This window comes from Pimephales promelas, chromosome 15 (genome assembly GCF_988280905.1).
Source record: "Pimephales promelas chromosome 15, fPimPro1.hap1.1, whole genome shotgun sequence".
In the NCBI taxonomy this organism is placed as follows: domain Eukaryota; kingdom Metazoa; phylum Chordata; class Actinopteri; order Cypriniformes; family Leuciscidae; genus Pimephales; species Pimephales promelas.
In genome coordinates this window covers 23,560,059-23,578,608 of record NC_142783.1, presented here as the reverse complement: position 1 = coordinate 23,578,608, position 18,550 = coordinate 23,560,059, and the positions used below count along the sequence as shown (strand labels likewise).

Genomic DNA, 18,550 nt, shown 5'->3' with positions numbered 1-18,550 from the left:
CACATCTTTTACAAATGTTCTTGATGCAATGTTTAGGCTACACTATGCATGTATGTAGGCCTATCTAATGTATCCATCCATCCATAATTAAAATGTGGTTGAAACAACCCTGTCTAGGAGTAGCCTATTCAAACACACAGAAAAGAAAGGCTACACTTGCAGACATTACAGCTACAAATCTTGAGCTTATGGGATTCTGTGGATCACTGGTGGTCTGTTAACATTGTTCAATATTTTAAAGCAGAGAATATACTGTATTTGGATTGAAGGTTTAAGCACAGCATACATTCAGTGAATTAAAAGGTTAGATGATGACCTAAATTGACAATTTCGTGTTATACTGCTTTTTTATGGCACTGTCTTGAATTAAACGAGGAATTGAATGTTTAAGAAAGGCATTGCATCCTTTCTTTGACAGGCTAGGTAGTGCCTTTATTTTGACAATGGTACTTGAATAAAGCAGCCACTGCAATGGAACGGATAATGCAAGTATATACATGCACAGAAATAGCAATAATCATGATGAATGGATTCCAGATGCTAATTTTAATGTATGCAGCCGCACTCCTCTACGACTACGACAGTAGCCTACACAGATGCTCAGTTTTGCTATGCTGGCAGTCAGACGTGTGACGCTCATTTGCACGCCGAACTGCTATCTTAATGTGGATATTTATTTTAATTCAATTTCTTACCCGCACATACCGCACGGGAGGCTTTTGTGGCAAAGTCACATTAACCTCTGGCTAGTTAATATTCATCGGGCGAAGTCAGCCATCACTTGATGAATATTCATGAGGTGGGCGAGGCTGTCCCCTCACTCCTCCTTCAGGTCCATGGCGGCCGCGCGGACATGTTTATTTCTGCAAGCAGGAGCGCACACGGTCGTCATCTTCACCGTCATCGTCCTGCTGCTCGATTTGCGCGTGACAGTCGCTCAGCAGCTCAATATGGCGAACAAGAGCGTTTTGGTTGCCAAAGAGCGCTCACTGAAGGGCAGGGAGGAGAAAATGGTCGTGGCAGGTAAATTCTGTCTTTCGTGAAATTCGGCTGCCACGCTGCGGGTCATGTCACATGTGAAGGGACACTGATGTAAAAGCAGGTGGATGAATGTGACACTCGAGCGTTTCTCATAGAATAATCTCTCCTGTGGCACATTACATCCGGGACATCAGTGCATTCAAACAAAAACCATAGTAACCGAAATTCCGAATAATGCCACAATTAAAGTTACTTAACAATAATTAATCAAATGTCCTTCAAACAGTGTAGTGAAGAATTATTCCTTGTTCTGTCATTTTAATGTATTTTTTTTTCTGATGGAAGAGATAGCAAGTTACCTAATAGAATACCTTACCCAAGCATGTAGCTAATGTTTTTTCATTTCCTTTTGGGTTTTGAAACTTGCAATTTAATGATTTATATTTTTTATATACCCTAATAGAATTATTATACTAAAATGTAGGCTACTTCTTCACTTTTACACTTTTTTTTTTTTTAATAATCAAGAGATACAGTAATGTGTCCTTCGATCTTATTTGATGCTACTTTTTTTTTAGATAACTGTTATTGCATAAATTGTCTATATCTTTAAATCTCCATACCATTAATGGGTATGGAAAACACCAAATTAACAGTAACAAATGGTATTTAAAGTTATTAGAATAACATTTGATCTCACTTCATTTTACATGACTTCCATCACATTAATGTCATTGTCTTAAAATATATTGTAGGGAAGTAAACCAAGTAAAATCTGCATACCACCTAAATCTATGTATCTATTTATTTATTTACAAGTATTTAGATTAACAAAGGAAGATGGACAGTAATTCAAAACTACTTCACTATTAGTATTAATATTGTAAATAACCAATTTTTTTGTTATTTAAATGGATAAAAAAAATAGTTTAGTCCAAAAGTGTGTAATATAAAAAGGTTTGTATTCATTTTAACCCATTGGAATTATAGTCTATTGACATTTAATATTATTAATGTCAATTTGTTTTGAGGACATAAAAAGTAGTAAATTGTTGAAATGACCCAGAAATAATAGTTGACCTGTTAAAAAACTATGGTTACCATTTTCTTTTTGTCAGCAAAAGCTTAGAGGCTAAAAACAGAATAATGAGAAAATGTCTCTTTTGGATATTTGATTGATTCTCAGTGACGTCAAACTCTCATTAGGCTGGGAGGATTTGATGATAACCAGCATTAAAATGCTTCAGAACTAAACATTTAGTGTGCTAGTGAAGCCCACATTTACTTATTTTACATATATGATACTCTGCTACATTTAGATGAAAGGGGTCATACAAAATTCATCAGTTCTTGGCTTACTTGGCAGGACTGAGTTCTTGTCTTTTTAGAGTAAAACTCGGCACAATTGAGTACTAGGCACTCTCTGCCCTTATTCTAAAAATGGTTGTGGAGTTCCTCACTGTAAATAATCAACGAAACTCTGTAATCACCAGCAAACAATAAATCGGGTGACTGTGCCTTCAGATATAACCATGACAGTTTTGCTGGCCTGGTGCATCCTGGGAGTTCTGGTGCCCTAGCAGTGTCCAGGGGCCCATCTGTGCATTATGCGCATGAAAGCTCCGCCCCCGTCACGCGTTCCCGGCCCTTCTGTCGAAGCAGCTCGCTGTCACGGCATGGCGGAAGCTTCCGGGCCTCTGCATCCATGGGGGGTGGAACAGGGTTTTGGGGAGGATGATCAAACCTTACCTGCTGTTGCCATGCTGGCACAGCCTGAGAAAATGTACTGATGTCATCGCCACAGTCACGCCTCTCCATTTAAATGTCTTTATTAGCAGTTTGTTTAAATCTGACGTCAAAATATCCATTTCATTTGATGTCATCGAATGAAATCTCTAAAAAAAAACATTTTTAGTAGTGTATGTAATCACTTTACTAGCATGACTTGTGATTCAAACAGGCCGTATTATTCTTTTATGGAGTGTATTTCCTTTGAAATAATGCACATTTCACATCAGTGCCATTAAAGAGCAATTTCACGTGACCTTGGCAACAAAACTATTTCTGTAAAGAGTGTCTGGATGACTGCTACTGCTTTTCCATCACCTCCAGATACTGTCTTAGAAGTATTAAGCACATGCTTTTTATCCAAAAGAGCATAGAATACACAAATAGGAGGCTCGGCCAGTTGTGAACAGGTTGTATTTAAAAGCTTTGCTCAAGGGCACAGTGGTGAAAGGAGTAAAACTGAAATCAAAGTAGCTCTCCCGATCCTCAGCTTTCCCTTCCTGAGATTGAAACCGTAACCTTTCAGTTAGTGGCCGAGATTCCAAACCCTTACTTTACAATACACTGACCTTTTAGTATAAATCATGAGCTTTGTCATTTAAAAAAAAAAAAAAAAACATCTGTAATATAGACTGTTATTGGAGTCTTCATGCTGAGTAAAGCAATCTGGGAACACTTTTATACAGGCATTACTTCAATTTAGCATCATCAAGTCATTCAGAAAGTTGACGTTTGTTTGCTTAGGTTCTGAATATATTGTTTTTTCTACAACTGCTTATGTTTTGTCACGGGCATCAGAATGCTGGAGGTGTTCCACAGATTAAGTGCACTATCTTGCAAACTGTAGTGATGAGGGGGGGCCATTCTTCACCATAGCAACCAGAAATGGTTGCTTGGATACAGGTTTGAATAGAAAGTATGGTATGAATGCATCAGCAGTCGCCTCCAGGGGACATACAGGCACTTGAACTTGTCGGTGACTCCAGTGTCTCAGCTGATTGAAGTTGACCCAGCATGAGGTGCTGTTGCGTTCCAACAGAAATGGTCTTGAATATGCCATGTTTAACAATAACGTGGAAACCAGTCCGTTAAGTCACTTTTAGACTGATATTGCTTTTCAGAGTCATAAACTCAGCAGGTAGGCCTCCACACACAATATAGACCTTTTCCCCACAATACATTTCTTTATATAGTCATACTTGAACCAGGAGACATGTTTTACCATCAAGAAAATGTGCTTGGACATGGAATCAGGCAAATCAATATTTCACTCAACTAGTTGCATGTATAATAGGATTTAAGTGGGTTTTTTGCTTGAAAACCTTGATTCTATTGATTCTTTTGTGACTTTGAGTTGTCTGAACCAAAGTCCTAGATCAAACACCAGTGATATGCATCCAACCAATCCCAATTTATCCATATGGCAATGTTACTTGGACAAGTATTCCTTTCAAAAGCATCCGTTGACCACAGAAACGTGCTGTTATAGTCCAGATTAACATTGGATCGTTGGGTTACGAGAAAGTTGCTGTGTAAGGGGTTGTGAAGGGTCATTCCAATGCCAGGATGATGGATGGGCAGACTTTGCAGGAAAAACATGTAATACCCTGAGAAATAGTGTTGCAATTCTGCACGATGTCTGATATTTGACAAGACAATTGCTATTTCTTCTGTTTGCCGGAACACAATTCACCCCAAATTAAGTCCGTTCTAATGAAAGTTTTGGAGAAGAAAGGTCCTTTTTCCAATCTTGCCGCTCCAATAAAAAAGTCCTCTTCTGGTTCTTTTGTCAGGCTCACCCGCCTTCCTTTGCCTCACTTTCTTTATTCCTCTTTTTCCCTTTTGTTTTCGCTGTCCTTTTTTCGGCAGAGCGGTTGGTAAGGTGGTGTGGTGTTGGCGAAGGCGTCTTTTGGCACAGTCACGGGGCACTGTTAAAGGAGGCAGACTGGCACCTCCTGGAGCCATGCCAGAGCTCCTCGGGAGAAATACCCACTGCTGTGGTTGGTGTGTGAGTGTGTGAAAGAGAGATAGATAGAACAGGGAGAGAGAAAGAGAAAGGCATTATGGGAAGGTGGAGGGAGGAGGTTGGAGAATGGTAGAGAGAGAAAACTCTAGGTTTGCGGTGCCAGAGCTTTTGTGGATGTTGGTTATGTTGGCGTGTTCTTGGCTAGGTTCACTTCATTCCAGTTTGTTTGTTACGTTATTTTTTTTTCTTCACTGGATTGAGTGGCTGTGTGTTCATCTGCTGCCAAAAGGAATGAAGGAATGAGAGACAAAAAACGTGTAGCTCCTTATTTCCGCTGCTCTAATCTGTTGCGCATCCCTCGCTTTTATTCCTGTGCCCATTCCTGTCGTTATCACTCACTCTGAAATTCATTTATCTTCCAATTCTCACCTTTTTTATTTGGAAAATGTGTTTTTTTTCCTCTTTTCTTTTCAGATCCTCCCTCGCAGAAATTAGAAATGGCATAATTGTACGCTTGGCTGGCAGGTCAGTGCCAGGTGGTCTGTTCGAACATAGTGAGATTTGGCAAATGTGACTGTAGAGGTGTGTAATGCACAAGTCCTCACTTCGACAAGAAGAAAAGAAAGCTTCACTTATCAAGGTGACAAAACAAGCAGCTCTTTTTATCTTGATTTTTCGTAGCATGGCTTTTGCCTGCCTGTCTTTGTCTCTCCATTGTTTGCTTGTCATCTCATTTCCTTATGTTAAACGGCGTTCTTTGTTTTTTAAATATGCTCAGTGTGCAAAACAGTTTAAAGTTTCGCAAAAGAAACCAAATACACTTTGTGCTTTAATTCTGGTTCTTATTTTATTTGTTATTATATATTTTTTTAGTGGCAATGCCCTATTTAATTAGCATGATCATTTTTGGGTGAACTATTCATGTAAGATTAGGGTGTAGGACGGGTATGGTTAGGGGTTAGTTGTTAGCATAGTGTTGGCAATCAGCTCTGTGATTGACATGACCAGTGACATATTTAAAATCAGCTGTGGAGTAGAGTTTGCGTTGAACTGGTTTAGGAGGAAAAATATCACAATGTTTAATTAGCATGCTGTGCTTATCTGCACAGGAAAACCCTCTAAGGGAGTGTTTTGCTTCTTTTAAGTCCCTTTAAAGCACTGGCGTAACAGACAGCAATATGTCTTTGGCCATTGCATCGCGTCTTACAGCATTTTTTTTTGGGGGGGGGGGGGGATTTTCTTACATGGATTACGTATAGAACGAATAGTAGTCCCATGTTATGTGGATTGTCAGATCAGGAAAGAAAGCTAATAAAATGGAAAACGAAAGTGCGTTTTTAAATGCAATTCATGTGTTTTAGCACAAGGCAGCAAAGTTTGAATTGCTCAGTGGGCTATCTTACACAATACGTCCCATCCAGTGTTGTGCCTGAATGCGTTCATGTTTATATTTTAGTCAAATGTGAACTGAACGTACAGTTTTACTGAACGTTACTGTGAACGTGTTCATTCTGGTGTCTGTGATAAATGCTTTGTCAGTTTAACTTTGTTCAATCGGGTGCCAGATTTGTATTGAGTCTTCCTGGCGAAAACCTGGCAGTCTTTAATATCTAGCAAAGAAAAACATCCAATCTGGCAACACCAGTGGCCGCCGCGGCCACCGCATGCGCCATCAAAACAAGAAGCAGCATACGTCGACAAAACATCGAGGAGACGTCATATATGATCAGTTTTAAGACAAGGCTGCATGGTGAGGATGGGAAAAATCTTACATTTCTGTGCAAACTTTGCCTGCCAATAAAATAATTGCTGTCTGTGGTTGTGGCAATAATTAAAAAAATAAAAAATAAATAGCTCGGAACGGAAAAAAAGAACTATGAACTAGTTCATTTTTTGGAACCGTGAACTTAGTTCAAAATTGTGAAGTAGGAACTATGAACTGAACTAGTTCATTTTAAAAATTGTGAACTGAACTCCCACAATACGTATTAGTTCAGTAGGCTAAGATAGTATGGCAGGCCATTTTAGCTTAAATTGTACCCTGCCTTACTCATCGTAATTTCATTTTTACGAGTAAGAATTCAATTAGAGAGCTTTACAATTCAATTCATACTACCAGTTACAATTAGAGAGCTCTCTAACTCAATTCTCTCTAGTGAAAATACAATTAGAGAGCTCTCTAACTCAATTCTTTCTAGTAACAATTACAATTAGAGAGCTCTACAAATGAATTCTTACTAGTCATGTCTTCATTGACTTGCATTCATTTTTAATTACAAGAATTACAATTAAAGAGCTCTCTAATCCAATTATGACTAGTAACAATTACAATTAGAGAACTATCTAATTCACTTCTTACTAGTAACAACTCAATTGCAGAGTTCTTTAATTCAATTAGAGAGCTCTCTATTTCAATTGTAACTAGTAATGCAATTAAAGAGCTCTGCAAAATGCATTCTTAGTAACAATTCATTTTGAGAGCTCTCTAATTCAGTTCTTACTAGTAAGAATGCCATTGCAGAGCACTTAAATTCAATTAGAGAGCTCTGTAATTGCATACTTGCTAGTAACAATTAAATTGTAGAGCTCTGTAATTAAAAATGAATGGAAGATGACTAGAAAGAATTCATTTGTGGAGCTCTCTAATTGTAATTGTTCCTAGTAAGAATTGAATTGTAGGGCTCTCTAATCGAATTCTTAATAGTAAAAATACAATTACGACAAGTAAGGCTGGATACAATTTAAGCTAAAACGGCTTGCCAGAGTAGTCTTTTGCCCTGTTTACACTTGTCATCCACTTGTAATCGGATCAACGAAAATGCATAATACCAGGCGTAAACAGGGCCTTCGTCAAAATTAAAAACTTTTTTTAAATGAAAAAGTCTGTTATATCCATTGCACTACATCTAGCTGTTATTGAATGCAAAAGCCTATAAATAAAGTGCCTAATCTACAACATTTAATTGTTCAGGGCTTCTGATTAGTTGACTAATCTTTTGACTAAACTCCCCTACTAGTGGATTTTGAGAATATAGTTTGTACCTCATAGATTCTCGATTTTTTTTTTTTTTTTTTTTTTTTTTTTTTTTTTAACAAAATGTGAGATGTTATTGTCCTTGCAAAATATCATTGCTAGCTGGTTGTTTACTGCCCTAAATCAAAGGTACCCACCCCTAAGTCTCTATTATGTTCTGGTTTCTAGAAATGGCTTGCTTTCCTTCCTCAATGCACATCTATAAGGGTTTGTTGTTTCACACGTTTATGTCCGTCAGGAGAAAATCTGAAATCTTAGAAAAGTAATATCACACCTTTCCTTACCAGGAGAACCCAACCACAAAATTTGGGGCATCATTCATGTCTGCAGCCAAAGTTTAATACTTAGGGATTTAGAGCAATGCTACGCTAGGCTAACATTCATACTAAGCTTTTGCAATCAGTAATGGACAGATTTTCAGTATTCAGGTCATAATAATGTATAGTCTAAACTTTAGGAAGATTAAAAGGGGAATGGGGTGCATGTTGCCCTAAATGCACTATTGTGTGTGTTTGTTTGTGGGGCCATGACACATCTCTTCATCCATATGCTAATATTAGTGCTCTGTGTGTAAACCACTATCCTTTGCTGCCTGGAGATTTAGGTGGTAAATCACTTCAGTCTTCTTAGCTCTAATCCTCCCCACATCTGTGCCCCTTTTTTCTTCCTCTTTACTGCTCTAATTCCAGTATGGCACAGTTGGCCTCATCCATCCAACTCAGCAAACATTTTGTTTGTCCACCCTCTTTTTCTCTCTCTCTGTGGCCTAATCCACTGCAGGTCGTTCTGTAGGGCTTTCAGAGAGCTGGTGTTGCCTCCTTCCGATGCGTTCACGTCACTCATGGTTTGTGACCTTCTCTGGATGGTTTAGAGGTGTGTGTGTGTGTGTGTTGGGTGGGGGAGGTACAGCAGTGTAATCGGCTAAGTGTCTCCCACTGCAGAAACAGCAGCACTGATTCAGCTTAGCCTGAGAAGACCAGGCAAATCTGCAATAATCCTCACCACAGAAACCATTCTGACAGTCCCACCATCTGGAACAGTGCCACCTTGTGCACACGTACACCCCATTGATAACAGAACATTTATATTGCTGTGTTTCTCTCGCCTATGTTTCTGCAGTAAAGCACACCGCCAATGGGAACCCCACAGTGGAACCATTTCCTGACCGCATGGAGATGATCATGTTTGGTGAGTTTGGAGAAGATCATATTCCAGACATCCTTGGGTGCAATTAATACATTGCTTCTTAGAGTACCACTTGTGTCAGAGTGGTGGCTCATGGGAAACCTGGGTTTGAGTCCAGGCTGGGTCATGTTCCTATCTAATTTCTCCCCCTCTCTCCTCTTGATTTCCCGAGCCAATAAAAATGTGGCTAAGAGCCAGTTTAAATGAACAGATTCAATTGATACAGAACAGTAGTTCTGCTCCAAGACCTAGTAAGTTGCCTGCAGACAGCATCTAAGACAGCATTTTAACTGAAAAGGAACCGCGTATACACTACTGTTCGAAAGGAAATATTTTCTATTTTAATATAAAATGTAAATGTAATTTATTTCAGTGATGGCTTAGCTAAGTCTTCAGTGTCATACGATCCTTCAGAAATCATTGTATTAGGCTGATTTGGTACTCAAGAAATATTTTTTTTATTAATATCAGTTAATAAAAAAATATATATTTTTGTGAAAGAAGGTGATATATTTTTTCAGGATTATTTGATAAATAGAATGTTTAATTTATTTGAAATGGAAATGTTTTGTAGTATTTTAAGTGTCTTTGCTCTCACATCTAAACAATTTAATGCATTCTTGCTGAATAAAAGTATTATTTTATTCTTTCAAAATCTTAACTTTTGAAATGTAGTGTAAGTGCTATACATTGGCCATAACAATGGTCACACACATGAAAAATTGCTTTTCACACAAAGCATCTAAAGCTCGCAGTTGATTCCATTTGAGATTGATATTAGCATGGGACTATGCTAAAAGGTTATACTCTAATAAGCATAAAAATATATTTTGTTAAAGTTATATGAAAATAATATTTTAAAAAATAATAAAATGCCATTTTCAGGTTTTATCTAGCATTTTTAATTTTTAACGGTATCCACGTCTGTTTTTGACTTTTGTTTAATGTCAAACAGCTGAAGTTAGGAAGGCTTTATTGTGGAACCAAAAAGACAATTTTGTCTCTTTTTAAGTGAATCCTATAATTATTTGCCGTTTAATGTCTGTCCCTTTTCTGTTCAGGTATGGGATGTTTCTGGGGAGCAGAGAGGCGCTTCTGGAGGCTTCCTGGTGTGTTTTCTACACAAGTGGGCTATGCTGGGGGCTTCACACCTAACCCCACCTACCATGAGGTGTGTTCAGGTGAGTCTAACTGTTTGTTCACCTTCCATTTCAAAGAGGTTTCCCAACCTTAAGGCCAGCAGCAGCTTCACTGTATCCAAATGAATGCTTTGCTGCAGCCTTCGCCAAAACATTCCCTTCATCCGCAGTGAACTACCCAGAGTGCACTGCTCTCTCCTAGATCCGCAGCCCTTCCCCCTTCCTCTGTATGACCTACTTGTAGCCAGACAGTTCAGAAGAGATGAAATGGAGGGAGGGATGCAGCTGTGATGTTGCAGTTTCTCAACTGGTCCCAATGAGAAGGTTCTGACTACAGCTCTGCAGAGGGTTGGCTTCACACACACATTCTCTTTAAGTGTGTTGTTTTGGAGAAAACCTGAGGATGTCAGAACTGTGTATGGGTTAATATGTAGACAGGCTTTGTTATTTGTAAGAGTAGCAAACGCATATGCAGATGCAGTAACCATTTGCACAGTAAGTGCATGGTGTTTGAGTATAAGTCAAAAGTTTGGATTCATTTGACAGAATGGTTCTCATAATCTTAAAAACATTTTAAAGGTTTATGCTTGTAAGCTTGAAAATATGGTTTTATTGTTATTTATTATTTTATGAAATTATAAAATTATCATTGTGCCTTTTTTGTGTGCCTAAAATGTAAAAGTTTAAGACTTTATGAGATCTGCTTTAGTACAGTTTAACAGCATCCCAGAATTCACATCATGAAGTTCATCGGTATCATAACCACAAGAAATACAATCAAATACACTTACTGTAGTCAATAATGTTAAAAATGTTAAAAATGAAAGAAGTCTCTTTTGTGACTGCATTTATTATCAAAAATAGTAATATTGAAATATGGAAGCCATGATGATTTTTTTTCAGGATTCTACTTGATTTGAAATATAAATATTTGTACATATTTCTTTACTGTCACTTATGCTCAGTTTAAAGGGATAGTTCACCCAAAAATGAAAATTGTACCATGATTTACTGATCCACAAGCCATCCTAGGTGTATATAAAATTCTTCTTTCAGATGATTACAATCAGAGTTATATTAAAAAATGTCCTGGCTCTTCCAAGCTTTATAATGGCAGTGAACGGCCGTTTATGTTTTGAAGTCCATCACAGTGCATCCATACATGATAAAAGTGCTCCACGCGGCCCTGGGGGGCAAATAAAGGCCTTCTGAACCGAAGCATGATGTAATGATGAACGCGGAAGTGCAGAGGACAGAGTAAAACAAAACACCAGTCACGAATTAAAAGTCTAAAATGAGAATTTTTAAAGAGAAATGTCTGAGCAGCTATAGTTTGTTGCCCAGAATGTAAGAAGAATGTCACAAAACCTATAGAAATTAAACAACTGAATATAAAAAAGACAGCCATAATCATCTTCATTTTTTTACACTCCTACCACCCAAACAAAAGAAGGTGGTACACATACACATCTATGTGTATCCATTCATGCACATTTGAATCGAATGGTCCGTAAATACAAAAAAAAAAAAAAAATACTATACAACCATAACTGTATAACTGCCCAACAGCAATACTGCTTTAACAAACAGCACAACATAAATACTTACCATAAAAACAAAACTTTCATAACATTACTTGTGACAACGATACGGTCTCTCACAGATCACTAGTAAAGAGAAGTCGTACTAAATCGTCAAACTTCCCGACACGTGACCCTAAAATAGTGATCACCGATTCGCTGTCTGTCAGCCGCAAAAAAAAAAAAAAAAAAAAAAAAAAAATCTCATTTTGGAGAAGGAAAAAATCATGCCATGACTAACATCACTATTTTCTACTCAAGGAATTTGACAGAATTGTAGTGGAGTAAAAAGTACGATATTTGTCTTTCAAATGTAGTGAAGTTAAATCAAGTATCAAGTTTCCAGAAAAAATAATACTCAAGTAGTACAGATACTCAAAAAATGTATTTAAGTACAGTACTCAAGTAAATGTTTGTTACTGTCCACCACTGAAGCTAGTTATTTTAGTCGCTAAAGTTTTAAATATGGATATTTTTATAACACAAACACATCACTTTGCTTCAGAAGGCCTTTATTTACCTTTTGGGGTGTGAGCAAATCAAATGGTGTCCTGTGCTTGTCTGTGCAGCCAACGACAGAGCAGTTTGCATGCTTTGCTCAAACTTTTGCCATTGTATTAGAACTTGTTACACTGTTGTCACTTGCAAATTATGCATAAACCACATGGCAGCTCTGTGGGTGGAAACTTGCAGATTGGTAATAGGGGTGGTAATATTATAATAAGATCCCCTTTAGGGCTGGGCGATATGGCCCAAAAAAATTATCACGATAATTTTTTTTATATCAGTCGATATCGATAATTATCACGATATATGTCAAATATTTTTATTTATTTATTTATAAGATTAATAAAAACATTTTTTTAAAATATTTTATTTATAAGTTTAAAGGCAGATTTTTGTAACTAAGTGAAAGTTGTATAAACCAGAGTGTTAATTGTGTTTTTAAACTACTCTTTAAATTTATGTTCATTAACAAAAACAGTAACATCTGTTTTTTTTTCGTTGTTTTTTTTCCTATGCAACAACCATATTTTTATGTGGTAAAAAGTAATATTCTGACTGTTTGAGTTGTATTCAAATTAACCATTGGTCATCCAGTATCATGCATTTAGATCATGATAACCACAGATAAAACCAGTTATAGCCTAACTTAGCTCCTCACTATAATGGCATAACTTTATGGTTTCTGTATTTTTTTGTATGAAAAACAATAGCCTAACAGTTAAATACATTATTAAATACTGTACTTATATTCCATTAGTCATAATACATTGTCTACATTAATAATATTATACAATATATATGTATATCCCACATTTCATGGTGCAGGTAATATTACCAGGCTAACCTTAGAGTAAATCCATGGTAGGCTAAATGGATTCAGTATCAATTCAGATTCTGACTGTATCGTTGTACACAGTGTTTCTCCTTTTGGTCAGCGGTGTTTCATCGGCCTTTAAACTGGTTCAAACTTGACATTTGTGTTCTTCGCTGAACTCAAGTGCTTCTCACTGGATCTCGTGAGCAAAACGATCAGAGGCGCGTCTGCGTGAGCTCGCCTCGCGCTGCACTTAGTGCGCTGCCATTTGGACTTTGACCGGAGCGGATAAATGCTCCGTGTGGCGCGCGCGGTTAAACGAGTTTCGTTCCGTTTTTGACGCATAAACATTATCGAACGTTTATCGACCTCTTGATATCGTTTTATCGAGGAAAATTATATCGCGATAATTATCGTTATCGTTTTATCGCCCAGCCCTAATCCCCTTTCTACATCAGAAGGGGAGCGAAATCTGATTGGCTTATTTTTTGACATACTTGCCGAGAAAGGCTTACCAAAACAACATTACTGGGTTGTCACTTTTCCCGCCCACTGGTGAGTCGATTATAGCACTTAAACATGGAAAAAGACATATTTTCATGAAAGGTCCCCTTTAAAATGTTCTGTAAAAAAACAGACAATAATAGAGTCATTAAAATACTCAACATCCTTTTCTATAGCCATAATTTAATATAGACTGCAAAATCACTCAACAATTGCATAGTTCTATTTGTGCGTTACTTCTTTTTCCTGCCATTTTCTTTAGGTCTAACGGGGCACACCGAAGTAGTGCGAGTGGTCTTCTCTCCTAAAGATATCAGCTTAGAGAAACTTCTCAAAGTCTTTTGGGAGAGCCATGACCCCACTCAAGGTAAACAAACACACCTATTCCCTCACATCTACAAACATTCACTCACACAGATGTCCATAGAAAGACCCCTGGGTGTGAGATGCAGTGGTCCAAAAGCAAACGGCCTCATGAGGTTAAAACATGGCTGCATCTGTCTGTTCACACTGCCCTGTGCATGTGTATGTGAGTGCTGGATGGTCAGGATGATCTTGCGGGAATTGGAACAGCCTCAGACTGGCTATGTTAATGTGTCTGAGACCAATTCAGCCATGAGAGGAAAAGAGACATTGTGCATGTGTGCATTAGTGCAAGCGTCACCTATTCCTCCAATCCACTGGAAACAGACCAAATCCTGAACACACAGCTGATATTTGCCGTCTGTGTTGTCCTTCAGGTCTTCGTTTGAGAATATATCAGCCTTGCTGTCTGTTTGAAATCCAGCGCAAAAGATGAGACTCCAAAACCCTGATATATAAATACACAAAAATGAATTCACTCCATTCAGTTAATTGGTTGAGCTGAGAGACTTGGTGATCCCAAACAGACACATAAATAGATTTAAAGTTCTGTCTGTCGTAACAGTGTGGCTGCAGCATGAAGCTGTTGTTTGGCGCTCTGTGTTCAGTCACCCTGAAACAGAGAGAGAAGAGAGGAAGAGACACTCTTCTGAAACATTCATAAAGCCTGACCCTGAGGACCTGAAGCACACACACATAACTCTTCGGCTCTCCTTCATCGCTGAACTGTGGGACTACAGTCTCCGCTTGAATAGTTTATATGACGTCTGTGGTTCGTTTAGTCAGACCCTGTAATAACGTTTTTTGTTTGTATTTTTTCTTCATGGAAGGTACACGTATTCCGTTTGAAGGTCAGTAATGCGTGCCTATATATCGACACGCCCCTAAAAGTCAGAGTATGGTTTTAAGGACCATGGAGTGGTTTTATGTCAAATCATCAGCTTGAGCCGACATGATTACTGTGTGTTCGGTTCTGTGCCAGCTCTCTAATTCACATCATGTTCTGAAGGTGTTTGAACTTTAAAAAGTCACTTAGAACACCGTCAACCTGTCAGCCAGAACGCCCCAGAAAGTAGAGCGCAGAAAATTACTGCTAGAAGCCAGGGTTAGTTGTCAGAAATGGACTTCAAATGTGATTAAACATCTACCTTGCTCTGTTTTCCTTTACCTATGAGAATACAAGGGATGTGCAGATAACATATTTTCAAAATCGATTAGTCTGTGGGTTGTCCGAGCAATTAAATGACCAGCTGATCTTAAAGGGATAGTCCCCCAAAAATGTAAATCTTTCATCATTTACTCACCCACTCATATTGTTTCAAACCTGTAGAACTTTCTTGTGCAGAACACAAACTAATATATTTATAAGAACATTTAAGTAAGAATATTTATAATATCCAAACAACAGACTTTCATTGTGTGGAAGAAAAAAAAATCATACAGATAAGGATGACAGACTTTTCATTTTTGAATTAACTATACCTTTATGGATGTCTTGTATAATTAGACTGGCTTAGGAAGATGTCTACCCAACCCGATCTGATGCGTTTCTTAGGGGGTGTTTGCATAAGATCCATTCTTGCGTTAACAGAATAAAACGCTGAGAAGAGGTCTCAAGGTCCGTTTCTTTTTTAAGCTGAACTGTTTGTCTTAGAGATACATAGCATTTTACAAACTAGTGTAGACCAAAAAAAAGAACTCGCTGCCTTTTATTCCGATTCCAAATAACAATTAAAATAATTAAATTCTATCATTATTCTTGTACACCAACGAATATACATGACTTTTATAGTCATTTACTCATGAATAGCAATTTCCACCCAATAAAAACTGTACAGCCTGACATAACTACAAAATGTATATTCATTATAAAAATTAATATTTATCATTTTATTGCATTGTCATAGGCTAGACTAGTCAACCATCGTGACCGCACATATGAACACACATATTCACAGTCATGTGAGAACATGTCTTCTGCTTGTATGAAACTTACTCACCTGGATTGACATTTAAATGTGCACTTAGGCTGTGTTTCATGACCCTGCAGGAGTTTGGGTTGGGAAGCAGGATGACGAGCATGGCCCATGTGCGTGACACAAGCATCAGATTGTGTTTTTTAGCACAGGCCGCTGCACTGCAATTGGCTGTTGAGATCGGGAACATCTCTGTAGGCTGTTCATCCATGAATGCTTAACGCACACTCCATTTGTCCGTACCCGAACCCTCACATCATATCAACTATGAATCTGTGCTTGCGTGTGTGTGCGTGTTCGTCATTACTCTGAATCACGGGTAGAGATCTATGTATGTTGTGAAACTTTAAATGTGTGAGGTTTCATAGGATACATACATGCACGGTTGTTCCCGTTGCGCACAAAGACCTGTGTATTCAGCTGCTGTCTCACAGTTCAAAGGGTTCTGCTTTCAGCAGCATGATTTGGAATCGTCCAATCACGGCTGGGATAGCAACATCTACAGCCAATCAAACTCTCCCAGCACGCTCCTCTTCGTACCCCCATATTATACCCAGCAACACTTGCTCTGGCAGAGTCTTTAGGTCATGGTATTGAAAACGTGTGGTGGCTTCCTTAAACCCTACGCTCATTTTCTAAAAATATAGGCTGCATTTCATGCCGTCATGCTACATCTCTGGCTGTGCTGACAAAGATGGTACTGGAAGCCGAGGGTGGGGTGAGGCGAGTCAGGAAAACTGGGTTCCTGGATGGATTTGACGAACAGGAAATGACTGAAGCCAGTGTAACAATTATATCGCCTGTGGCAAACTATAGAATGGAGAAGTGCAGCGCGAACACACACATGAGAGAAGCACATACACGCTTGATCGCCTCAGCAGTTTGTTACTTCCTTGTTTAAGAAAGACCCCCCTCCCTCCCTCCCTCCCCATTCCCAGCGGACCCCAGGGCTCTCAGTATGTCTACAGGATAACAGCATCTTATCTTTTCTCTTCTCCTCCCCCATCTCCTTCTCCTCCATCTTTCGCTCCCCCTCTCCATCATCCCACCCGCATTTCCGCAGTGACTCCTCATTCTTACCCTCCGCTTTTATCTCTTAGTCACTTTCTTCGTTCCGCCATCCCTCGTTCCGCTAACAGTGAGAGGCAAGAGGGCGGGTTTCTCTCCTTCTTTGTCCTCGTTTTTCTGTCTTGCCACTTTCATCTTTTATCGTGTCATGATTTTTTTCTTGATTTGCAGTATTTATGTAGCTGCTGCGTCAGAGAGATGCGTTAATGCACGCTTCAAGGGGTAGAGACAAGATGGCTGACGCAGGCGCTCCAAAGCTACAATGTTTCAGGCCTGTAAACGTTAAATCTTGTTTTCCACCTGCCTTCAGTGTGTAACCTGTGACTGACTGACACGTTTGCTATCTATATTGAACCTTGAAGAGCAAAACATCAATACACAAGCTAATTATGTGCCGAAGCTGTTTGGATCTCTATAATCCCTCAGCAACACTTTTGATTTGTCATTGAAAACGAAGGTTATTGGGTTCACGAACACCGTTTTGTGCACAAGCCACCAAATGTGACAAAAAGAAAAGACCCCCCCTTCTTTTTGGGGTTCAGTCTGCAACGGGCACGTGCCTCTCGGGGGGTGACCTCGACCCCTGCCTCCCCCCGACGAGGGGGGCTCATTACAGTTTGTCAATCAGCTATAGGGGGAGGGGCTGACAGAGGTCATTTATGGAGAGTAGACGAGAAACGGTTGAGATGCTTCTTTCTGTTTGATGGGGAAAAAGGGCTAGAATTTGCTGGAAGAAAACATTGTTTTCTTTAAATCAAGAAACTAAGCCTATTTTTCAGGCATATTGGACCGATTTGGATGTTTTGTTGTTGCTTTTCTGAAGGTGCTTGCAGTTGAAACCTTTTTACAAATAAAAACGTTCTATTCATCGAAAAGCACCAAATCAGCATATTGTGATGAAGGATCATGTGACTGACGACTGGAGTATTTACTGCTGAACATTCAGCTTTGTCATTACAGGAATTAATTAAAATAAAATAAATAAAAAATCATGATTTTGCTGGAGGGTTTTTTTTTTGTTTTGTTTTTTTTTAAATAAAATAAAGGCAGCCTTAGTGAACATAAGAGACCTTTCTCAAATACATATACGTACATATACACAAATGCATATTCCCAAATGCTTTTGGCCACTTTTACTCATGAAATTATGAATTTCTATTACATTATCACTGCAAGTATTTAATAGTTCCGCACAGCTAGTCTAAAGATGTCGGCCAGCACAACGTAACATAAACAAAAACTAAAACCGTAGCATTGCTGTTTTATTTTATTTTATTTTACAGGCTATTTGCCTTTAAAATTATGGCGAAAGGAAAGTGTAGGGAGGAAGATTAGATTGAGATTAGAATATGACCGCCTACATTCAAACCTGCATCTCTGTGTGGACAATGGCTCTCAGTGTCATGAGCATGTGCACTACCCACTGTGCCATAGCCTTCACACTTCAGTTTGGTTTTCAATTTTTCACTGTTAGGCCTTGAATACCAACAGCAACAACGTATGTTTGCCACAGAGTATTTTACAGTTACGGAGCTAGTGTTTCATTGATATATAATTCTTTTCTGGAAGAAAAATGAGAGCGAGAGAGCATTATTTGTGGTGTGTAATTAATTTAAAAAAACATTTTCATCAGTCAAATACTAGC

At 38.5% G+C, this 18,550-nt stretch overlaps 1 protein-coding gene across 5 annotated transcripts in view; it reads left to right on the top strand.

Annotated features, from left to right (window-relative positions):
- The first annotated feature begins 779 nt into the window (after positions 1 to 779).
- The window catches only part of msrab (methionine sulfoxide reductase Ab), a 47,133-nt gene continuing 29,362 nt past the window's right edge, over positions 780 to 18,550 (top strand). For all 5 annotated transcript variants that reach the window (XM_089120397.1, XM_089120400.1, XM_089120398.1 and 2 more), the window contains exons 1-4: positions 780 to 1,023; positions 8,889 to 8,957; positions 10,016 to 10,135; positions 13,761 to 13,865. In XM_089120397.1, the coding sequence (XP_088976523.1) occupies positions 795 to 1,023; positions 8,889 to 8,957; positions 10,016 to 10,135; positions 13,761 to 13,865 (523 nt within the window). In that variant the 5' untranslated portion in view covers positions 780 to 794. The remainder of the gene's footprint in view (positions 1,024 to 8,888; positions 8,958 to 10,015; positions 10,136 to 13,760; positions 13,866 to 18,550) is intronic.